The 14758-nt window shown below is 37.9% G+C and overlaps 1 protein-coding gene across 2 annotated transcripts in view; it reads left to right on the forward strand.

The window, feature by feature from the left end:
• CLVS2 (clavesin 2) overlaps positions 1–14758 on the forward strand; it is a 71044-nt gene that overhangs the window by 9959 nt on the left and 46327 nt on the right. For both annotated transcript variants that reach the window (XM_038526697.1, XM_038526698.1), the window contains one exon: positions 3602–3776. In XM_038526697.1, the coding sequence (XP_038382625.1) occupies positions 3602–3776 (175 nt within the window). The remainder of the gene's footprint in view (positions 1–3601; positions 3777–14758) is intronic.

A 14758-nucleotide genomic window follows, 5' to 3' on the forward strand; every position in this document is an offset into this window, starting at 1 on the left:
CCAGGTGCCAGTTTTTCCTTGTCAGGCTGAAGGAAAAGGCTGGGGAACGGGAAGGAAATGACCTGTTTGTGATTTAGGTTGCTCTTTGCATGGATTGTAAATGGTAGGGGACGCCTCTCTGTAAGGCCCAGGGGAGCACAGGCCGCTGAGCTTCCCCTGTCCTTGCAGGGCCAGAGGCAGCGAGCAAGCTGCCCTGCTCTTCTTGACTGGATGGCTAGTGAACCACAGATACAGGTGTCAGTCTCCTCCAGACGGTATTTACATAGCTTCGCAGCTCCACTGTCTCTCAAGAGCAATGGTCTGGGTAGTCTGGTGTCCCAGTTGTAAAATTCCTTACCGGTGTTGGTATTTCTTCTTACTCCAGGCTATGCATCATCCTCTCCAAGTTGATTTCAGATTCAGGCTTTACTTGATGATGTTTTGGGAAGCAACGTCAAGAGTCAAGAGCTGCATTAATGTGCTAGTTTGTTATTTATGGCTTTCTTCCAACATACAAGGGAAGAATAGCAATGGTGGAGCTCCTACAGTTGGGAAGGAGGCCTCAAACACCAAGGTACTCATTGCGGTGGCCTCAGGTTTGTAGATTATAACAGGTAAAGATAATTTCCAACAGAAGAAGAATGACAGTAGGATTCCTGAAGATATAAAATTCATAAAATCCTCCATTTCTTTGGGAGATATTTTACAGACTTTGGCAAGATCTCATGTCCTAATGCTCTGCTTATGAGTAGCCTGCTGAGCTGCTAATGGTAGCGATGTGACATGTTTGACAACAGGGGACTAGAATGTCAAGAGTGGCTTTGACCTGCCCTTTGAATGCAGTCAGCTGAGATGTTTTAATGTTTCTTTGCTTCAATTTGGACACCAAAATGATTTATATAAAGATCAGAGGATTCTCTTTTTGAAGAAAGCTATTACATTTAAAAACTTGGTGAGGTTTACACTTGAAAACTTTGCAAACCTGATTTTCTCCTTTGCTGATCAGGGGATTTGCCTTATTATATTTCCTTGGGAATGCTGATAACGTCTATAAATTTTTCTCTTGATTTGGCCTCAGTTTTGGAAAACCATGCGTGAAGTGTGTTATTTAAGATACCTTGCATCTTGATTTCTGCCTTTACTGATGCTATGGTTTGTTCTCACTGAATATAATACATCATCCTTCCAAAGCTGATTTCAGATTCAAATTTATTTCATGCTATTTGGTGTTAATGCTCTTTGGTGTTCCTATAGGTAACGTAAAAGTGATCTTACTGGGGAGAAATGCTAAATTGGGCTTTTCTAATTAAAATATTTTTTATTACCATACTATTATTGTGGATGTCAGGAACTAAAACGAATATATTTTTTTAAAGAGGTGGCTCAATTTAAATCAGAAATGCAGCCTTCTTCTGCCATCTTTCCAGTCTGTGTAGATTTATAGGCTTTTTGTCATAACACTGGGTTAGGCCATCATATTTATAAAGGAGATAAGCCAGCCATGGAGTGACAAATAAAGGTATCCAGCTATATATATTTTACAGGTTTAAAGACAAATAGATAATAGAGCTCTACACAAAATTTTATTATCTTATGTATTCAGAAGTATTTTATAGGCCTAAGGATGCTATATCCTTAAAATATGCTGTATACCTTCCAAAAATTTAAAAATTATCTCTCAGTCCTTGCCTTTTATAAGAGTAATAAGCTGTCTAAAGATCATCAGTTTTTAAGTATAATGTACAAATAGCCTTCAGTTCCGACTATATCCTTCTTAGTACTCTGTGTCTATGTGTTACCCTTACAAAAAAAAAGTATGTTCTGTTGTATTCCAACCAACATTACCTGAACACTTGCTGTATACGTAGCACTGTGGAAGTGCTTTTACGTGAATCATGTCTTTGACTTTCCTCCCCATCCCCACCTCACCTCCCTACTGCCAATGAGATAGAATAAGATAATTACAGGTGCTCCCATTTTTTCATATGAGGGCACTTCCATTTCTTCATATACTCAGAAGTATAGATCAATGACATGTCCAGGACCACACAGCTAATGAGGGACAGGGAAGAGATTCCATCTTGAAGTCTTCTGACACCATGCCCTATGCCTGAGTAATGCTGGGATCCCAAGGGGATTGTATTCCAAACTACTGCTTTTATAGATGAGGAAATGAGACCCAGAGCAACTGAAAAGTTGCCTGAAGTTCCTTTCTGGACTACTGTGCTTTCTCCATTCGCCTCCAAATGTTTTTAGAAGTAAAAAAAAAAAAAAAAAAAATGGAACTCCTCCCTCATACGTGCTCACTACCTCATACTGTTTTCCTGGTGAGCCCATCACTTCCACTCCGTGCTAGGGATTTCTACTCCTAATCCACCCCCCCCCCCCCATCCCACCTGATTTCTTTCAAGATTTCTTTGTCTGGTGTTTCCTAGATGTCTATACCTGAATATCTGAGGGGAAAACCCTGAAATGTTAGTGTTTTTATAAATTTGTTTATTCCTCTTGAAATGCTGGGATTCCTTTCTTGAATAACACTCTGATTTGCTTCTCAGCTGTGACTCCATGACCTCCTTCACTTACTTGAACTTAGGCTCTGTATGTTTTTGACTCTGGAATTTTCTCCCTCCAGCTTTCACGTCAGTTTACGGTCTACTTTTTCTGATGTCTCCTTAATATATCTTTCTGGATGGTCTACATACTTCTAGATGCAGTGGGTTTTATTCCAAACTCTACATTTCCCACCATCTCCCAACTGTCTCCTTGTCTTGCATTATTGATTTTGATGAAAGATTTTACCATTTACTTAGGCATGGAAGCTAGAGAATCTTTGTGTCTTCCTTTACTCTTCCTTCAATCTTAGTTTCTGTGTCTAAGTATCGAATTTTAACAAGTTTCCCTCTAAAATACTTCTCACATTTGGCTTTTTCCTTTGTTCTTCCTTCTGCCTTCGCTGAGGCAGTATCTTACATTATAATTAGTGTCTTTGCACTCTCGTCTACTCCCATTTTACAGGAATGCAAAGAGCATTCATTGGGTTCCTACAACATGCCAGGCACTGCACTAGGGTGCGAGGTTGAGAAAGATATAGACTCAATCACATACCCTTCTATCTTTAATTGCATCTTTATGATATAAACTCCATACGAGTAATTAAAATATACTAAAACTTTTAACCATAGCTGTTTAACCCTAGTATTCGTGTTTATTGGTGAAACTCCTTCAAATCTCATTCTCAAATTTTCCAAATGTCAAGGTGTGAAATGTCAGTATTACTGAGGCCATTCTTGAGCTGCTTCAGAAAGCACGATGCCTAATTTTCAGGATAGTTAAGGTGAGATTTTAGAAAATCCTAGGAAGGCCTGGAGGTAAAGGAAATGATTGTAAAATACGAAACAAAATATTTTCAAGAGCATTTTCGTTTGTTTTGGTAGGATACACGTTAAATTCTAATATGTCCCTGAAGTGCAGCAAGTAAATTTCTTCTTAGGAGATTTCTAAACAAAATTATCTTCAGACTCCTGAGGTATTTTAAAGGGAATTTTCAGTGTGCTAAACAATTTCTATAGTTTTGAGGAAAGTGGTTGTTAGATTTAATGCAGTATATTTCTGTTGCTGATAGGTACACGCTGGTGGATATTTTGCGTGCCATCTTACTTTCTTTAGAAGCCATGATTGAAGATCCTGAGCTTCAAGTCAATGGATTTGTTTTGATCATAGACTGGAGTAACTTCACCTTCAAGCAAGCCTCCAAACTTACACCAAGCATGCTGCGACTGGCTATTGAAGGCCTTCAGGTAAAGATTTACAAATTACCCAGTTTCTCAGCCTTTTGCATTTGACTCTCTTAGCTAATATGTTAGAATGACAAAATATCTTACTAAAAAAAGAATAACAAAAATATTTTTTAAAATAATTTTTAAGCCCCAATATTACAACACTGGGCGAAGGATGATAGAAGAAAAGTTGAAAGATGTGGACCTTTTAACAGACAGAGTTGGTAATACTGGGGGCAAACCTCACTATGACTAAGCATAAATATTGATGATGACCTGAGATTTTTTTATCTTGATAATCAGAACAAAGAGCACATTTTGGATTTTAATTATTAGCTATTTAGGCTTTTTTTTTTGTTCTATTTCTCTTTCTTTTTTCGGGGTATATTAATTATTAGCTCAAAATTTGCTTTACTATTCCATTTAACCTGGTAGATTGGGAATATGTTTCATGTCGCACAGAAAACTGTTAGGCAATCAAGGGACGCTTGGGTGGCTCAGTGGTTGAGCATCTGTCTTAGGCCTAGGGTGTGATCTTGGAGTCCCAGGATTGAGTCCCACTTTGAGCTCCCTGTGGGGAGCCTGCTTATCTCTCTGGCTGTGTCTCTGCGTCTCTCTGTCTCTCATGAATGAATAATAATAAGAAGAAAAAGGCAATCAATATGTCTTTTGATATCTATGATTTGGAATCACTGTTTTGAACTACTTCTCTAAACTTACTTGGGGTTTTTGTTGTTGTTTTGGTGGAAGGGCTGTCATATGGAATTTACATAGGAATGGTGCATCTTCCAGTGAAGAACTGGTTAGGAACTATAAAATGAAAAATCAATGGTTATTAATTAGTGACATGTCATAAACCTACTATTGACTATTTCTTTTTAAATTTTAGGATGTCTTTCTTCTGCTCTCTCTGTAGTTTATCATATTTCACATACAATATCTATGGAATAAATTTTCGATTCTTTCAAAACTTTGCAAATGAACCCTCCAGTGATATTAATTGCTATTTGTTCTCCATATATTCAACATGCATTTTAGAAGTTTGCAAATCAACAGTTAATTTTTGTAACTTTTACTGCTGAAAATATCACTTGTTTTAAAATGGCTAATTATATCTCTGTCATTCATTAGGCCAGAATGCTAGACTTTATTTTTTTTATGTTGAATAGCCAAAATTATCCAGATCTCTGTTCTATAGTAATTTCTGACTGTGTCTGTAGGCACCTAAATTGATGGCTGATGACTCACTAAAAATGGTCCACTTCTCCAGGCAGCAGGACATCTTAACCAAATTCAATTCACAGTTTGGATTATGCCTGTGAAGTGAATAAGGCACACTGATCCTTTTCTCTACATAGCTTTTCCCTGGTGCAGGTTTCCTGACTTGCTCTGGGTGAGTCAGCCTTGCTCCTGTCTTCTCTTAAACAACATCTTTTTTAAAACTCCATAGAGGCAGTTAATGGGGGTTGGGAGAGGACACAGGATAAGCATGTTTGGAAATGTGTACATCATGTAGAATCAGTCCTAATCTGCTCCCTTGCCAGCAGTGTACAAAGCATCCTTTGCTTTGTAAAGAAAATTGGTTACCACAACCGTGTTACTTAGCACAGAATAGTAATCTAGCCTTTTATATATTTTTTAAAAATTTAATCTACCATTCTCTTTTTGCACAAGCGATAGGCCAAACCTTCAGCTACATGAAGAACTGGAGGCCTCATATTATTTGTAAGAGATTGGAGAAAAAGAAGTCTCAAGAATAGACTTGGTATCTTGCTATTTGCCAACTTACATGCTGTGTGAAGTCCTGTAATAGTAGCATTGTCAGTCATTCCAGGGGAGGGATACTGACAACTGGGACACGTTTAGAAGCTTCCCCATTAGCTGTGGCCACTATCAGAATTTCTTTTAAGTGCTAAGTGTCAGCATGACAGGATCTGTAGTCAGTGTAAGTCTCTGTGTTTATGTTGGAGAGGGAGACATCCCCTCCTCAGCAGGGCAGGCCTGGAATGCTTCAGTCCCTTTCCATTCTTCCAAGACCCAGACTGAGCAAGCGAGGTTGAGTTCCCCTGGTGGCCAACTGGGAAGCCACTTAAAAGAAAGGAACTCTTTCTGGGAAATAAATTTGACATGTTACTAACCTTTATTTTATTTTTCAAATATTTATTTATTTGATAGAGAGACTTGACAGAGCATGAACAGGGGTGGGGCAGAGGGAGAGGGAGAGGTCGACTCCATGCTCCATCTCAGGACCCTAACATCATGGACCTGAGCCATAAGGCAGACACTTAACCAACTGAGCCACCCTGTTACTAACCTTTTATTTTTTTTATTTTTTAAATATTTTATTTATTTATTCATGAGAGACAGAGAGGGAGAGGCAGAGACACAGGCAGAGGGAGAAACAGGCTCCATGCAGGGAGTCCAACATGGGACTTGATCCCGGGTCTCCAGGATCACACCTTGGGCTGAAGGCAGCGCTAAACCACTGAGCTACCCGGGCTGCCCAGTTACTAACCTTTTAATTCCAGTTTTTCTCCAGTTTGAACTGATTTTTTAAATGCTCTGAATCAATGTGTCTATCTTGTGTCTATATCTACGTCTAGATCTAGATAAAAAAATAATAGTAACTCCAAATAACAATAGAGAATGTGCTAACAATGTTCCATTTATTGAGATGTGCGTGATTTCCTAGTTTGTCTGCTACTGGGGTAACATTTTATGACTTTTCTAATCACTACTCTGTTTTACTTTGCATATGCTCTGTGAGAAGCATTGTTGCATGTTGATATGTTTCATGTGAAGCATCAATAAACTTTTTTTGAGATTAATGTAACACCAAGAAATGTTTGAAGTAAGATATATACGAAACTTTAGGTTGTGCCATCACCAAGACTACCAGTACTACCACAATAGTAAACCCCTTTCAATGAAGCCAGTCAGGAAAATTAAGAGATGAGGATATTTCTAATAACTCAGTGATAATTTAGATCATGCTATCATCATGCTATAGTATGATACTTTTATTTTGACAAACATAAAAAATATTCTAAGGAATTGAGCTCAAAATAAGAAAGGCCACCAATGGGTCTAGTGCCAGGAAGAAAACTCTCTTTAATGATATATATTATTAATAAGATAATGTAACTGTGCTTTCAAGAGGCTCCATCTTTTTTCTTCTTTAGGTGGTTGTATAACCTGTCTACATACACACACCAACCTCTTTTTTCTCAGGCATGAGTATTTTGAATGACTTGGCTAGAGGTAGCATCTGATAGCATCCTAAAACCATTGCTTTTAAGACCTACCTGTGATCAAAGTGCAGGCTGAAAAGGTGAAAGTAGAATGGGCTTTAGAGGCAGATAGGACTGGGTTTGGATGACAAGCCTGTTACATACTAAATACTTGGGCAAATTACATTATTTTGTTTGAATCTCAGTCTGTTCATTTATACCAATTTTAAAGTATTACATTCAAAATGATACATCTTGTACCTAACAGGTGATAGCAATGCTCAAAGTAATTGATGTGGATAAGCTCATTTGTCAGGTGGCATATTTTTCTGCATATGTGCTGGTTTTCTCACAATTCAGTGACTAATTAAACTATTTAGATTTAAAGCTGATTAGGAATCTGAATAACACCATCTTTTGCTTTAATGCTTAGGTTATCAATACACAGATTGCATTTTTTAAAAAAAATCACTTCGCTGTGTGGTTAAGTAGCATCTAGATGTTTTTATGTTAGGTGGTGGGTAAAATATTTTTTCATGTTGGAAGCCAAATGAAAAATGAGATTGTTTCACCTGGTGAAAATTAATCTTTTGTTTTTTGCGGGGAGAAACTCCAGGCACAGCTGGAAAGGTGGCAATTGTGGGGATATCCGTGGCCTGGAAGGATGAGCAAGAATTTGCTAAATGGACAAGGATAGGAAGAACGTTTGGGGCAGGAAAACCTTGGGGGAAGTGCTTTGAACAAACATAAAGCTGTAAGACGTTGAAGCTATATGATAAATCTGTTTTGAGGTGGCTAGTCTGAGAAGTGAATTGAGGCAAATGACCAGAGATGAGCCAAGAAAGGCTGGCTGGGATGGAGGATGGCATCCTATGTGGTTTGGCCTCTATCTCCACACAAATTGGGAGGGTTGGAACAGGCAAGTGGGCCTGGTCACTCCTTTGCTTTGGAAAGATATTTTGAGTAGAAGAAAGGACTTGGATAGAAGGATAGAGACGTTAGATTTAGAGAGCCCTATACCACCATGGAGCTAACTAGATTGATCTCATTTTGTAGGATGGGAAATGAAACTTCAGGGAGTTTAAGAGACTTACCCAAATTTTCTCAAACGACCTAAGGGCTTGAGTCCAAGTCGCCTGACTCAAAAGACCAATATCTTTCCTGGATCTTGTTTCTATTGTTTCCAGAGCTGTGTTTAAGAAGTCACGAATGGCTAGCCTGTGGCAGAACCATTTTCTTCTTCCCCGTGAACATCCTCCTTGAGTGATTGCCAGCCTCTCAGTTCAATATGATAAAGGCCACATGAAAGGCAATTTTCCATAGCCAAAGAGAATTTTTATCAACACAAGCACAGATTGATAAGCCACTCGTGATATATGGTCCAGGGCAATTCTGTATGCTTTCTCTGTACGGGATCTGTAAACTTTTTTTTAAGCGGAAGGCCTCCAACATTTTTACCAACATAATGTAGTTCCTTGATAGATAAGAGGCAACATCAGATATTTTTGTGGAAATAAATTATTCAGTCCTCATTGGAAAGACACAAGAAAGAAAATTATCTTGCTCCTTATAAGAAGTTAATTGATTGGGGTAGTCATGGTAACAGGAAGCATCTTAGAAAATCAATACAAGATTAAGTGGATGTGACTTGTAGCCCTGGGAAGCCAATTAAAACATGAAATGTTTGGAAATACCTGGAACATCTTGGACTGAATTTACAGTCAAGCGATGTTCTTTTTAATATTTTTTTGTCCTTGTTGTTCCATTTTAATTTTTTTCTCATAAAATACTATCATTCTTAAAACTCTTTAGCAATGAAAAAAAAAAAAACTCTTTAGCAATGAAAAACTCCAACTCTCTTATGAATCCAGAATCTCTTACTTGTCATCTTTTTTTTTTTTTTAACTTAACACTAACGCTACCTGTGTTGTTCATTGTTCCTTGGATATATTTATCTGTTTTTCCTTCTTAGTTCTGTCCTGTTGTGTCTCGGTGCTTTTGTTTCACAATTTCACAGGAATCCCCAAACTCCATCTGCTGAACAGTACATAATGTAGTCAAGGCCCGGCTTGCTGTCAGGGGGTTTGGCTCTAACAAGGAACTGAATAGCTCTTTGAGTTGCTACATAAAACTCAGATGTAAGGGCCTGTCACAAAATGCCAAAATCAGTGCCAGATATTTTAAGAGCCCTTAATAAATAGGACTTGTGAAAGAATAAAGAATATGTAATCAATTCACAGTACTTAATGCCAGCCCTTTCTTCTATCTAAAGGGTCTAGTGTTAGGAGCAGCCACCAATCTGCCAGCTTTGGGAGCTCTGGTCATTCATGTGGAAGGCAGAAAGTGCTGCTGCTACAAATTCTGGCTCTGACTGTTTGGAAGCCCAGTCCTACCAGGGGGAGCTTGCCAAAAACAGAAGACATGCTAATGACTTGGAGCATCACTGTCCAAGCCTAGCGGGTGAGGAGCCCCATTAACTCGGTCCAGCAGTAGTTTGTGCAGTCCTCTAAATCCGATCTGCAATTTCTGGCAGCTTCCAAATTCTGTGTGTGTGTGTGTGTGTGTGTGTGTGCACGCGTGTAGGGTGGTTAAGAGACAATATCAAAAGAGAACTCAGTGAGATATTGAGTAAACTTGGACTTTGTAACAAAACAAAAGGACTCCATGCTTTGCAACCATGTTCTCTGCAAGGGTTGTTAGCCTGCCAATAGCTTTCAGGCTTCACGTGCCTTGGACAGCAGCAGAAACTTCTTGCATTGGAGCTACCTTGCACACTTAAGGCGGCATTATGGTCCCTTGGTGGCAGAGGGCTGAAACAATGCCTATCTTTTTCAAAATGAACACAGATTCATGAGCCGTATTCATTCAGACAGCCTGAAGGTGGGAGCGTTTATTTCCACATTTCGTATGCACAAGCAGAACCATCCCGGGAAACAGTGACAAGGGCAGCGTGTAAAAGAAGTGACATTTTGTTCGTCACATGCATCGCTGCCTGAGCTAAGTGTGTTTCCTCTCGGTCCTTACTTAACCTAAAACAAATGAGTGAAACCCTTAACGTTGCTTTATTTCATGGTGTGAGAATGTGGTGGCTTGGCTGAGAGGTTCAGTTCCCAGAAGTAGGACGTTGGCAGTCTTTTTAAAAGCTGACAATAGGCATGTAAAAGCTATATATAATATTCAGTTCAGCAAGCAAGCTAAGGATTATATAACCTTTGATGATGGGCTAGGAAAATTCTGTGGATGCCTATATATACATAGATACATAGGAATGTGTATATATATATATGTGTATATATATATATATATATATATATATATAACTATTTTTTCCTCGCATTACAATTGCTATTTTATTTTCTGATTACTGGCTAAATCTGTTTAAAATGTCTAGTTGTAGGAAGGAGGTGTCAACCTTGACAGAAAAATGAAGAGATGGGTGCTCTAGAGTTACTTAACACGTACTGACTTAGAGTAGTAATTGTCAATAAAATGTAATACCTCTACACTTTTTTTCCTCCACACTTTTAATTTAATACCTCTACACGACGGAAGGATATTATATTCACTTCACGTAGCCAAATAATTGCAGTGACAAAAGGGAAAGAAGCAAGTGGCAATCTTTTGGTCTGAGTCAGTGAGATAATGATAAATGGACAGAAAGTAATTATCTATAATGAAAAACTGAACGAACCATATGAGCTGCTCTGCATTTCATTTTATTGGCTATGTTTAGACATGTCCTTAACTAGAGAACAAAAAAGATGAGTAAGTGCAAGTTCCCTTTTATTCTTTTTAGTAGCAATGCAAATGCATCTTGATATATCCTTCTCCCCCAATCGGACTTTATTTTTTCATTCTCTGCAATTCTAAACAGCAAAAATGTGAACATCCACTTATCCTTTCAAAAACTTGGTTTTTAGGATGTCTGGGTGGCTCAGTGGTTGAGCGTCTGCCTTTGGCCCAGGGCGTGATCCTGGAGTCCTGGGATCAAGTCCTGCATCGGGCTCCCTGCCTGGAGCCTGTTTCTCCTCCCTCGGCCTGTGTCCCTGCCTCTCTTTCTATGTCTCTCATGAATAAATAAATAAAATCTTAAAAAAATAACTTGGTTTTGACACAATGGAATACTACTCAACCTTATAAAAGAAGGAAAGTCTGCCTTTTGCATCAGTACGCATGAGCCTGGAAGACATTACGCTAAGGGAAATAAACCAGGCACAGAAAGACAAATGACTGCATGATCTTACTTACATGTGGAATCTTTTAAAAAATCAAATTCATAGTAATAGGAGTAGAAGAGTACTTATCAGGGGCTGGGAGATGAGAGAAATGGGAGATGCTGGTCTATAAGCTCTCAGCCATAAGATGCAGAAGTCCGAGACCTAATGTCATATAGCATGGTGACTATAGATAGTAACAATGTACTATATTGATGCAATTTGCAAAGAAAATAGATCTCAATTTTTTAAAAAAGATTTTATTTATTTATTCATGAGAGACACACAGAGAGAGGCAGAGACATAAGCAGAGGGAGAAGTAGGCTCCCTGTGGGGAGCCCGATGCAGGATTCGATCCCAGGACCCCAGGATCACACCCTGAGCCAAAGGCAGATGCTCAACCACTGAGCCACCCAGGTGCCCGATCTCAAATGTTTTTATCACTAACACCCACACGCATCCCTTTCCGCCAACAGTCATTATGTGAGGTGACCAATGTGTTAATTAGCTTGATTGTGGCAATGATTTGACAGTGTATGCATATAACAAAACATGCTGTGTGTCTTAAATATATACAATTTTTATTTGTCAGTCATATCTTAATAATGAGGACCCTTATGTCATCAGATTTTTCTACAGAGGTTGATAAAATTCACATGTCTATTTTTCAAATGTTTAGTCATTTCACCTTCATAAATATAACCTTAGGTACATCTAAACCGAAAAATTTGAAATCTCAAACTAAGGTGTCATTTTTGTTTTCATTAATTTTAAAATTCTGGTACCATATTTCCAGAATCCTGGAGATGAGTGATTTTTCCGTCTCATCCATGGATAACACTCTTGTTATATTTTCTTAAGATTGATCTGGAAGGAAAATATATCCTTCATCATAACTATTTTGAAGATCTGTTTTTAATGGGCTTAGTCTTCTTCACATCTGCAATTGGAGAAACTACAAAAAACTCATAAAAGGAATACTTCTTAGACTACTATTTGATGCACAATTAGTGTGTGTGTTTAAAGATTTTATTTATTTATTTGAGAAAGAGAGAGTGGGAGAAGGAGCAGGAGAGGGAGCGAGGGTGGGCAGGGGCAGAAAGAACGAGACAGAGACAAGCAGGCTCTCTGTTCAGCAGGGAGCTCATCCCTGAGATCCCACATAGGGGCTCATCATTGAACCCTATGTGGGACTCAAACCCAGGACCCTGAGCCAAAGGCAAATGCTTAACCTATTGAGCCACCGAAATGCCCCAACAGTGTGTTTCCATAACTTAAAGTCAAATGCTTTTGCAAGGTCCCAATTAATTGGAATTTTAAGATGTGGGTGAGTGTGAGGTAGTTAGATAAAGTGGTAATAGCTGCTATAACAAACCAAATATGTACACTGACTCAGCCATCTTGCCATGAAGTCCAATAAGAAGCTTCTCCTAGTGAGTCAATGACTCATGTTCCTTCCATCTTGTTGTCCTGCCACTTTCTAGGTACAGTTTTTCAGGTCACTTTGCTCAATTCCATTCCATTTCCCAATAACATAAAAAAAGTATGGAGGATCACCCATGATATGTTTCTATGGGCCAGCCCTGAAAACAGTGCACATTGCTTTCTTTCACATTTTATTGGCTAGAAAATTCAGTCAAGTAGATATCCATAACTACGAAGGTGAAGAAATGTAGTCTGGTTGTGATCCTAGGAAGAAGAGGAATGGTGGACATCTTGTATTCTCTTTCACAAAACTGATTCCCTGAAATGACTCTTTTTTTATGTTTGCTTATGTTCTCTGAAAGGAAGAGGTGATAATTAAACAGTGTTTCAAGGAAGTTTAATTGCTACATTCAAGCACAATGTAATAAATACATCTTTTCTATAATTCATTCTGTGTACTGACTGCAGTCTCTGTACCTGACTAGTTTTGCTTAGATAAGGGGCTGGCAATTTCTGTGTATCTGGTCACTACAACTATATCTCTACAAAGGTAACATGACTGCGATTCAATCAGTTCGACTTTCCTAAGGAGTATTCCCAAATATGCTGAATTTAAAAGGAGGAAAAGCTAAATAATTCCTCTGTAAACTTAAGACAGTGTCCAAGATAACAATGATCGTGATGCAGTTGCTTTAGCTTGAAGTTAGAAATCCTCTGAATTTGGGACTTAATTTTTATAAAATGAGACTATGACTTTTTAAAAAAAAAAAGATGAGAAAGAGAATACATTTTTTAATGAGGTGACCTAACTTGAGAAACTCCCAGAAAAGATTATTAGCTGCTAACACACTAAAAGGATTCTCACTATAGAGTCTTGTAAGGACTTAGAGAATACAATCTCTGTCAGACTAGGTTGGAGAGTCCACAAACACTCAACATTTATCAAATGCTTTAAAAACCAGGTGGAGTTTTACTTATTATTTAGTCATATAGAGAAAACATGCAGAAGTCAGTATAATTTTAATCAGTACAGAAATTAGTAAAGTCAGGAAGCCTGGGTGGCTCAGCGGTTGAGTGCCTGCCTTCAGCCCAGGGCGTGATCCTGGAGTCCCAGGATCAAGTCCCACATTGGGCTCCCTGCATGGAGCCTGCTTCTCCCACTGCCTCTGCCTCTCTTGCTCTCTCTGTGTGTCTCATGAATAAATAAGTAAAATCTTAAAAAAAAAAAAAATAAATTAGTAAAGCAAAAGTTACATCATCAGTACCTAGTTTTTCAATCATATTGTGTACTATCAGGAAGTCACTTTCCTCCTGAAGATACTCTTGGAGCTCTTTATTTCATGTTACAATTTTTACCTATCTCAAGCTGCCACCTTAGAAAATTTTAAAATTTCACTTGTGCTATATTAACTGTTTCCTGGATTTCATTTCCTCAAGTCTTTGCATTCTTTCTTGTTTTTGTTGTCGTTCGTTTTTACCTGAAAGAGTATGAGGTAAGAGGTAAAATGGCAGAGTATTTGAATTTTTTTTTTTTTAGCGAGTATTTGAATTTTCTTAAGTGGTTAATTTTCACATTGATTGATAGTTTTGCTAGATATAGAAATACAAACTCAAAATAATTTTCCCTCAGTACTGTGAAATCATTTCGTAGTTGTTAAACATCCATTATTTTTTCTAAGAAGTCTGGCTTTAGATAAATACTTGTTACTTTGTAAGTGTTTACACTTTGTAAAAGATTTTAGTATCTTTATCTTTGGCATTTGCAAGTGTGCACTGGGGAGCATGTCTTTCATTGTGTCTACTAGACCATATGAAACATTTTTATTGTTCTTTCAGTTGGAAAAAGAAACATTTGTATTATTCTTTCCACTGAATTTTTCTCTGATCCCTTTTCTCATATTTCTATAGCATGGGCTTTGTATCTGTGACCTTAATCCTTTGTCTATCATGTTTCATGATCAAATGTATTTATTTATTAAATTTTAAATTTTATTTTGATATCATTGTAGATTCATGTGCAGTTGTAAGAAGTAGTACAGAGAAATCTCATATTTCCCTCATTGGTAAAGTCTTATAAAAATACTGTACAATCTCACAATTAGGATGTTAATGATGATATTGTAGGGAATGAAAG

The sequence above is a fragment of the Canis lupus genome, chromosome 1 (genome assembly GCF_011100685.1).
Source record: "Canis lupus familiaris isolate Mischka breed German Shepherd chromosome 1, alternate assembly UU_Cfam_GSD_1.0, whole genome shotgun sequence".
Taxonomy (NCBI): Eukaryota; Metazoa; Chordata; class Mammalia; order Carnivora; family Canidae; genus Canis; species Canis lupus.